This window comes from Taudactylus pleione, unplaced genomic scaffold, assembly GCF_031769625.1.
Source record: "Taudactylus pleione unplaced genomic scaffold, aTauple2 ptg000162l, whole genome shotgun sequence".
NCBI lineage: Eukaryota > Metazoa > Chordata > Amphibia > Anura > Myobatrachidae > Taudactylus > Taudactylus pleione.
This window is the reverse complement of record NW_028284564.1, coordinates 12,109,549-12,120,126: the sequence shown is the minus strand read 5'-3', so window position 1 is coordinate 12,120,126 and position 10,578 is coordinate 12,109,549. Positions and strand designations below refer to the sequence as shown.

The window sequence follows — 10,578 nt, the reverse complement described above, 5'->3', positions numbered from 1 at the left end:
ATACCACTTCATTCATGAATGTGACATTTGCTTGGCAACGAAAAAGAATCAAATACAGCAGCATCAGGGAATCTAATATTCTGTGCAGTGCTCGGTCTGCAATGCCTGCTGTAAAGTATATCCATCATATACAAAGACCCACGCAATTAGCATGTATTGGGTTTATATTCTTAGGCACTTATTTATTATTACTATAATCGTTCTTTTAAGCTAATAGTAGGATATGTTGTGTAGAGCAATGAAACAAACTCCCATTGTTCATTCATTTGGAAGTAATGACAATTTCTAGAAAGCAGAATAGGAATAAACTATAAACACAGTGAGCTGTGCACCAAATAGATATGAAGACTTTGTACTGAGTAATAACTATAATTTCACATCAACCTACTGTATACTTCTTCGCAGTCCTAAAAAGAGAGGGTTGTGAGGATATGTTTATTGAGCATTCCTAGTGAAAGAGTGTATTGTAAACCTAAAGGAAAGAGCCATTTTCATTTCCCAGTTTAGAATTGCAACATTCCTGGGCCATCTTATGTATACAGGACCTCATTCAGAGTTGGTCGTGGCGGCCGCTTGGTCGCACGCAACCGATGTTCGCTAAACTGCGCATGCGTAAAATTCGCAATGCACATGCGCAAACAAGGTGTTACGATCAGAAATTGCTCTCTCCTTGAACACAGCCAGGTCGTTAGTTTGAGTGACAGATTGAGCCGTTTGTGGGTGGTAACAGGGGAAGGTGCTTGTGAACGGGGGAGTGGAGATCCGAACGCAGGCATGCCTGACTATGCAAACGGCGTTTTATGGGAGTGCATAATTAACTAAGTAGTCTCATGGCACATGTGACATGGGAGGTTTTTACACTGACTTGATCGTAGTGCTTAAGAGAGGGTATGGTCAAACTTAAGCTCTACGACCAGCTCCGATGGTTCCCGATGGTCTCAATTAATCCTTATATGCCCGGAGATGACGTGTATTGCGAACGAGAAGGGGGCGTGTTTTAGTCTTATGGCCGCATCCTCCCCTCGCTCGTCCAGCTAACGATCCCATCTTAACGACGCAACTTGCGAGCGCTTCATTTGCATATCCGGCCCCTTTTCCCTTACAACCGAGCGGCCGCAATGACTGACTCTGAATGAGGTCCACAGTACTGTATAAATCGACTCAAGTACATTTTACATTGTTATGTATTATTTCTACTGTTTTCTTTATTGCAGCATATTTGGAGAAAGCGCCATATATTGTATACATGTTTTTATATTTGCAAATTAAAACCATGATGTTGGCCATAATCAATTTCTTTACATTCCAAATTTACCGTTACCAAATATGTATATTTTCCTCTTAGTAGTGTTGTTGTAGATTTCAAGAACAGTAATTACACAAATTGCTTTCGGATTTAGTTTTTTTTTTTTTAAATAAAGCAATTCTCATATTTATTTGTTGTTAGGCTTTACCATACTATCCCTTTAAACCGGCACACTCATGAATTACACAGGTTCTGTGTCTGATTAAAACCAGAGGAAATGCAGGCTTGAAAGCAGCCAGCCACAGAACCTGTGTAATTCCTGAGTGTCCCAGTTTAAAGGGATAGTATGGTATGGTATGCCTATTTATTATGTTTATATTCCAAATATTCTTGTAGAACTATATTTTCTGACTCTCTGTTATAAACCACCCATTGCATGAGCTGAAACTTGGGACTATACAGACATTTTATTGTGCTAAATAAATATGCTACAAACACACAAAAAAAGTGCAATGATGTTAAAGAAATGCAATATTTTATAAAATTAACAGAAAAAAAGAATAATTTTGCATAAGTTACCAGACCAGCAAGTAACCAATAATACCTTAAATAATACATTTAAAAAAAATGGCTCTACAGAGACAAGCATGAGGAGTCTGAAATGGACAATGCAGTCAATAACATGTATGCACATATTTAAAAGAAACAAAAAAAGATTTAAAAAGTAAAATCTAGTACCCTTTCAAACAATACTCTGTTTTACAGAGAGCTGCTGGCAAGATGAATCTACAATTGTAATATGCATTGTTGTTTTAATGACATTCTTATGCTCAGCCACCATTTCAAAAACCAAAAGTGGAGTTTTTTGTTTTTATTTTACAAATCTATTACTACACAGTGATCATTGTGAATACTTTTATATTATGTGTATATGTATATATTATTGAGCCTACAGAACTTCTGCTGAAGGAAGCATAGTCCGATCTGATTCATCTAAAGTTGCTTTCAAAAATATTTTTCTTATGCATTTACAGTACTTGTATTTTTTCTTACGATAACCTTACACTTTTTTCCCCTCTTTTATCTTTTGCAGCCACTGTAATTCACGTCATCGCTTTTAATTTACAGCAGTGACACGTATTGTCAGATAACTGCGGAAAGAAATTTTTTTCTGCTCAGTATTTTATGATAATTTGCATTTCTCCCTAGCGTTTTATAAAAAATGGAATAACTTCTGCATCCAGATGCAATGAATTCACAGAATCTTAAAATAGCAGCTACTTGTTTCTGTAATGCGCGGGTATCCAGCAGTCCCTCCAGTTGACCGACTACTGCTGTCATACACTTTAACAAGCCAGATGTTAATGTCCACCTGCCAGGGGTCTACTGCTAGGCATTCCTATGCAAATATTTGTATAGTGACATATCCATAAAGAGCAGCACTTGCATTCTACATGTCATCTGTACATTTGTCTGCTAACTTTGGTCACACAGATGTTTGCTTAAACAATATAATGCTTATTCTCGTATACATTTTAGATATTTTCCTACTACTTCTTATCACAATTTCTGCTGGTTGTTAGATTTTAAAATCTGCTTTAGTTATGCATCGACTCTCAATTTTCTAACTTTGGAATAGTGAATGCATACATAAAATGCATATAAAGTTATACAGTACATTTAACATACAGAAGAGCCGTATTTTCATTTTATGACGGCAATAATTGTCTTTCACCCGTAACGTTTTTCTTCCTTGTCACTTTTTCTTTATTATATTATTACATATTTAAGTCAAGATTTGTTTAAATATGTAGAGTCAAAATAGCACAAGGTAATTTATATTATCTGGTGATCAATCATGAAATAAAGTTACCAAATTCTTCAACACACTAGTGCAGTGGTTCCCAAACTTTTTTGAGTCACGGCGCCCTAGAGTATCAGCCTTGTTTTCACGGCACCCCTAAGCCAAAAGTTTGTTATTGACAAATTCAGAAAAAAAAATGTAGTTAAATAGTAAAGTGAAGTAAATTGTGCTGAACGGTCATCCTTAGGTTTACTTATGTGGTTGTGGACAGGTTTGCACTTCTGTTTGTCCACATATTTACTTTACATTGATCATAAATAATTTGATTTGGTGCTGGACCACCAACCCGAGGCACCCCTGCAAGTGTCCCGAGGCGCCCCAGGGTGCCGGGGCGCACAGTTTGGGAACCACTGCACTAATGGCATTGCACTATTACCAGGGTGATACAGTATGAAGAGACATCTAAATACACCACAAGATATTGTCATGTTAATAATGATGCTACTAGGTGAGTGCAAGCTATGATGTGTACCCGTTACTTTCCTATAAAGGGAGACCATTGCCAGATCTTCTATGACACTTTCAAATTGTATTTCACCGATCCTTAAACATATAGAATGCGCTGATTCCGTTTTTTTTATTAAATACATTTGAGTACATCTCCTGTTTTATCTGAAATTATATTTGTTATTCATCAACAATAATATATATTTTAAACCATAAGAAGCTCAGCTGCATAAGACCCAACAGAAGTTTAATGGTCCAAATTGATAGAAATTCTGCCACTTCTGCTGGCATTAGCAATGTGCCAGATGGCATTCGCTCGGAAACTCCCCTACCTGCTCTGATGAACGAGCCTAGCTGCTCCTCATCCCTGGCACTACTCTATGTATTCAACAGCTGCGTTTGCAGATGACTCTTCAAGTAGCAACTGGCTGATTACAGCTGAGGCTTAAGGTTAGGGAGATACGTAAGGTATAGGAAAGGAGCAATACAAGCAAGGCAGTAACCTAGTGAATTGTGGCTCATTTGTGGCTAACAATAGTAACTGCTTTTCAGGCCATGTTTGGAACGTAACACTTAATTTTTTAACATTTTTACCTTTTTTACGGTGTTATAAAAACGGATCCAAACAAATTTGCATCCTTAACAAACCACTTGTGGCCATCTATGTGATAAATTAGCCAGAACCCTCCATTTTTGGGGCAGTCTATTATAAATAGCAGCACAAACGTTTCAGGATTTTTTGTCTCTCTTGTCCTTTAAGCTCATGGAGGAAGCCTTGAGATTAATGCTTAGTTATGAATAATTTACCATGGCTAATGTATGTAGCAGTGTAAGTTATTGATTGTCCAATTGGAACAAGTGCTACACACTATATACTGTAAAGTAGCTGAATGGTATCAGCAACGACTCTGAGCTTAATGCACAATTCATTACGTTGTTGACAAGATTTGCATTCAGTCCTGAGGGAAGTGTTATAAAGCACCTAAATATGAAAATTACATTTTGGTACATTCAGTCTAGAGAAATAGTAAATGACCCTTTACAAGGTTAAGACAGATCCAATGATTTTCCATAAAAAAAATTGCTCTTGTGTGGTTTTAGGGGATGTATCCTGCTACTCTAATTAATAAAAAGGGGAAATAGTTACGTTATATCTTGACAAGCTTGTGATTAATACATGATAATGTATATTGAGGGCAACTTTAGAAAAAAATAGATCTAGTGTTACAAACAATGTAAGCAGCACTGCACCTTTAAATATCAATTAATTTATCACATTAATTCTCACAGCATGATGGCAAATGAATGGGAACACATTTGTGGTCTGAGTCACTAAAAAATAAGCACGTTTGCATAATTCTTTAAAAAGATATGTTTCTTTGTTCTTTTTTATAAATAATAATGTTCATTTAATTCATATTCTTGCCAGCTAATGATAGAAAATGTTTTCAAGAATGTTCAGTACTTAAATTTTGATGTCACTATATTCCCTGGAGAACAGAGTCAATTTACATTTGGCGCAAAACATTCGGAAAAAAACGCACAGTAAGACATTTTGGACTTTGGTAGCCAGTACCAGCTGTTCATGAAAAGATCCTTTTCAACATAGTTTTAAAAAATAAAGATACAATCATAGTTATCTTTGTACTTTAAAAATTCTAAAGAAGAACAAAAGTAGTATTTATATACTCAAGTCTTTTTTTTTTATAAATTATAAAACTCAAGTCTCTTCCCAAAGGGAAGCATAATGCACTTTTGTGGTTCCTTTGCCAGCAAATATTTGGATCACATTAACAAATACAATAATTATGATATTGCACCCTCCTCCCCATTAAGAATCAACTTCTGGGTTGGATGATCCGTCGTTAATAAATGTGCTCCTTAAGACCATGTAACTCATCGGCAAATCTTACTCATTTCCAAACACAAAAATGGGAACTAGTACCCTCTTCAGTAGGAAATTAAAATACCGGTAATCAGTAGAGTTTTTTTTTTGTTTGTCTGTGTGAACAGCAAATATCCTTTGGAAGACATAGAGGAGTTTGGAGACAATGACAAAATTAGATTATGAGGTAAACTCCCCTTGACGTAACAATGAGTTTACATGTCAGGAGTGAGTTCTGTTGTATCCAACACCTAAATGTTTCTCTAACCAAATCTCTGCTAATTGAGCAGCTGATGCAAATGTACTTGCTTTGGAACCCAAGCACATTTTATACTGTTTAGGATTTAAATTAGGGTCACATTGAACAGTATGAAAAACGTGAACTACTCCCGTTTCTTGACTCCGAAAAGCCTTGAGCCCAGAAGATATAACTTTAGTGAAGAGATCCACGTCTTCTAGCCCCCAGCCTTGAATGGAGGTATCAAACCCACCAATATTCAGTAGATCGCTTTTATAAATACACGTAATCCCAAATCCATAGTCTCTCCAAAACCCTGTTTTTTTGGTAAAAACAAAGTTGCTGTCCGCAGGGGGATTTCCGCCATATATAACTTTTGGATCATATTGACTAAATACAATGGGGTAATACACTTGTTGTCCCTGAATCGTGTTATCCCGACATCTTTGTAGAAAGTCTGATGTGAAAATCAAGTCTACATCGCAAAAAAGCAGTAGAGTGTCATTGTGAAACTGAGCAGACCCCTTATCAAGACTCAAACCTCGAGAAAATTGTCCTGACATTTTCATTATGGACATGTCTGCTTGGGGATACTTGTTTTGGTATTCTGCCATGAGTTCCATATGCTTGTTGGAGTCGGGGTCTGTTTCAGGGTTGAAGAGTATAATGACCAGCTTCACGTTCTGCTTGGGAATCAGACAGATCTTTTCATAGTTGTCCATAAACCTCATGAAGATGTCGTATCTTCCGGTAAGAGGCACGAGGAAGTGTATTTTCTTTTCACTGTTTTCTTTCATTTCCTTTGTTATGTGAAGCGCAGAAAACATTTTCAATGAATTGGAGAAAAATGAAAAAGACTGGGTGTCGCTATTGATGCTCTGCAGAAAGCTCTGCACATCCAGTTCTTCTTCTTCTTTGAAAAACGGTTTACTAAAGGATTGTTGCAGGTATGCATGGCGTCTTACTGGGACAGTGAGTTTCCTACCTTTATGCCTTTTATATAGAAGCAGCAAATCTAATACATATTCTACTCCATACAATGGATGGATCCTTCGGTACCCATACTGAATTTCTTTAAAATCAATTAACCTTCCTCTGGATTTGGAGTTCTCATTGATCATTTCCATGACTTGCATCACCGTATCGTCTAAAGACACCCTGAGAAGGTTATTCAGACTCTGGCATGGATGAGCATTCGCAGACATTGAATAAATATGTTTGCCTGTGAGAAACTCCCATTCGATCACTTCATTTCTTTCCCGTGGCTGAAATCTATTGAAAGATGGCATCATACCAAGCTGCTGGTCTAGTTTGCTTATCTCTGTGTTACTGAGCTTGCTCATCAAAACACTTTCTCTGTGAAGCTGGATGGTGTGAAAGCGTAATTCAGAAATCTTCCGGCTCAGTATGTAATTATGCAGCCTGTACTGGTATGCTGGTCTTTTATTAGGGTGTAGTGTTATCGCTGTATGGATTTTGCTGTTGTGCAGATCTTGGATATATCCTTTTCTGTTGTGTTCATAATTTTCATGGAACAGTTGCTGCATCTGGAAAGTAAGCAAAGATGGGTTGTAAATGTTGAAATATTGAAACAAGTTAATTTGTCAAATGTTATTCAGACTCAAAGAAGAATGAAGGCAAAAAGTAGATCAATAAAATAAATGATGTATCTACAAGCTACACTAGTATACTAATATTACTGTATACACACAACTACTGTCAATGTTATTTACTAAACACAGTAGCAAGCTGGTTCTGTGCATTGTTTATTGATTTTAGGGATATTAAATAAGTTTCAATCGCTTCTCTTTGCGCTCTCCTCTCACCTGTGGTTCTTTTTTCTGTGCAGTGGGAGACTGACAATACAGTGTGCACTGTAGTCCATAGCAACTGCACATTTGTTTTCATTTTGTAAACACTACAAAATGCCAGAATCTGATTAGCTGCTATGAATATTGCAAATAGCACCATGTTATTACGTAAGTCCAAATGATTATACATGACATTTACTAAGGATATTGCAAGAGCAACAATAGGAAAGGAGGAAAAACTGTTTTGACTAAATTAGTTTTTTTATGAGGCTCTTTTATCTAAGAATTCTTATGAAAAGTAACAATTCAACTGCAATAAATACATTTACCACGAAAAAAAAACATGTTACATTTTAAAATTTGATGATTATTTTCCTATAATACTGAAGAGAAAAAGGTAGACAATGCAAAGGGGTAAATTTACTAGCCCACAAAGAAGGGATACTTTGTACCCACCCAATCACCCTCTCAGCACTCCTAATAAAATGAAACTATTTTGAGAGACCTATTTTTACTGTATGTTACTGTATGAGGAATTTTCATCTTTACCTGGCTATTTCAGATTATACATACTTGTACTTAAAACACCAAACAAAATTACATTAAATTAATTACCAACTGAAGAGTAGATATTGGGCCACAGGAACTATAAATTTGGTGAACATATGCATGCAAGTCAACCACAATTAGACGCGCACTACAGTACATGCACGGAACGAAGGGCCTGATTCAGCTTTGGGAATAGAGTGAGAAACAGCACGTAACTGATCATCTTGGTGAAACCATGCTGCACTGCAGGTGGGGCAGATGTAAAATGTGCAGAGAGATTTAGATTTGGGAGTGTGTCCAAACTGACATCTAAATTGCAGTGTAAACACAAAGCTGTGCAGTATTTGAGGGCTACATGCAAAGCAGCCAGTATTTACCCTACATGCAAAATAAAATGTATGTATTTGCATCCCTTGCATTGCAACATGGTTTGTCCTGGATCACAGTAACGTGTTCTTTCTCACTCTATTCCCAAAGCTGAATCAGGCCCTAAATGTGTATATTCGCCCATATGCAGGGTTGCACACACCTATGCTCCTATCCATACACTTGTTCACATACTACACACTCAGGGCCATCGGGAGCTTGCACAGGTCCGGGGTACTGAGGGCATGGCCAAATCAGGGAGGCATGGTCACACCCCCTCCCAAAAAAATAATAAAAAAAAATACTATGCCCAAAGCATACTTGCCTACCATCCTGGAAAGGCCGGGTGGCATTCCTGGGCACCCAGAAATATGGACAAGTCTCCCAGGAGCTGGGGCCATTCGACCACAATTTTCGTTGAATCACGGCATCGTGGCTTCGCGCCCCACTCCACATTGCTTGTAATCTGGCCATTGCATAGTGGGGGGGCAGGGCTATGGTGACGTTATCGCATTGTCAGGCTCCCAGACCTGCCCTCTACAGCTGAGCCCCATCCTCCTCCCCCATACCGGCCACTTGCAGTGCCCCCCTTGTGCCTACCTGGCTGCCTCCTTCCCAAATGGTTGGCAAGTATGGTGAAAAGGGGGGCAATGTCATACAGGATTGCCTCCGTTATACCCCTACTCCAGGGATATCAGCATGCACTGGATATCCTGTATGCAGAACAATTTCCTTTGACATTGGCCATCCCTGCAGCACATCTCATCCCTCTTCTTGCCCTCCGCTCCTGCCTCCTAGCTACAGCCAGTGCACCTACAGCGGTGACGGACAGAGTGATGGCCAGGAGTGGTCACAACAAAGGTGGCGTGTAACAAATTGAGGAGCCAGCACAGCAACAGGGTACATTGGAAACACACCCAAACCCAGCTGGCTGTTGCTGCTGCCTCTGTCACTCAGTAATGAATGGACGCTGGTATTTGTGCCACCCTCACTGTGACTAATCACTAAGATGACTGGGAAGCACACACATAGGGATAACCTGCTGCTGCTGGATCCCTGTCACCAGCTGTTTCTTCCCATGACGCTGGCCATGCAATGCCCAGGATAAAGCTGCTGCTGTGACACATTCTACAGAAGTTACACAGTGTTCACAAGCAGAGCTCTTCATTCTCCACCCACACCCTGTCCCCTGTCTCCAGTACCATTCTTTCATTGGTCGCTGGCTCAAAATGCTGGCGAGCTGATTAGCTGCAAAGCAGCTCTGCAAAGGGGGACAATGTCTCCCTCAGCAACTGACCTGGGACCCCGCTGGGCCCCTCCTGTAATGCCTGAGTATTAAGTACCTGCTCCCCCTCTCTTGGTGCCCCTGAACTCACTACACTTAATGCAAATGCCCTATAGTGCTACACCCATTCAGCTGCAAGTGGGGTTGTTACTGAGATGCTTATGACTCTGGATCTCCCATAAATGCAGTCACTCAGTTATGGAGTATGCACAGTGCTAAAAGTTTCAATATCAGTGTGCAAAACGTACTTACCTGTAACTCTGCATCAGTCCCTTGGGGGCTTATGTAATAGGGTGCGACTTGAAACCCCTGCGGGAACTCCTGCGAGTTTTCCCGGGTGTTTAAAGCAGCAATAATTTTAAAAGTAAAACCAAGCTAGTTTTACATTTAAAATGAATGCCCACTGGAGTCACACACTTCTGATGAAATCACCTGAGGTGAAGAAATGTGATAAGTGACTGACATTGGGGAGCACTGGTATTGGGGAGCACTGGTATTGTAGGTGATGCTTTATCCCCTTACTTTGAACTTCATTAATGCTTGATTAACTCTTCCATTGCCGAGAGCTGACATTAGATAAATGATTTCTAATTGTGAGTAGTAGAGTGTTTAACAAAACACCTGCTGCTCTGTAAACTCAGACAGAGATACAGAAAGTGAATCTGTGAAGTGATCTGCAAGTATTGTTACTCTCCACAGATAGATTGTGTCAGTATTTAAATATTAACATTTGGGTTGGACCTATACAAAGATTTGGGAGTTTTACATCTGCCACCTACCTGTGCATTACGTCAATATTATTGTTGTTTTTTCAAGATGGATTAATTTTTTTCTAAGTTTATTTATAAACCAGGCATAGATAACCTGTCATTTTTAAGACGCTGTGA

General features: G+C 38.8%; 1 protein-coding gene across 1 annotated transcript in view; it reads right to left on the bottom strand.

The window, feature by feature from the left end:
- Positions 1-5,312: 5,312 nt before the first annotated feature.
- Positions 5,313-10,578, bottom strand: part of CHSY3 (chondroitin sulfate synthase 3) — a 377,055-nt gene continuing 371,789 nt past the window's right edge. The window contains exon 3 of the mRNA XM_088475172.1: positions 5,313-7,227. Coding sequence (XP_088331298.1) covers positions 5,665-7,227 — 1,563 coding nt within the window. The 3' untranslated portion in view covers positions 5,313-5,664. The remainder of the gene's footprint in view (positions 7,228-10,578) is intronic.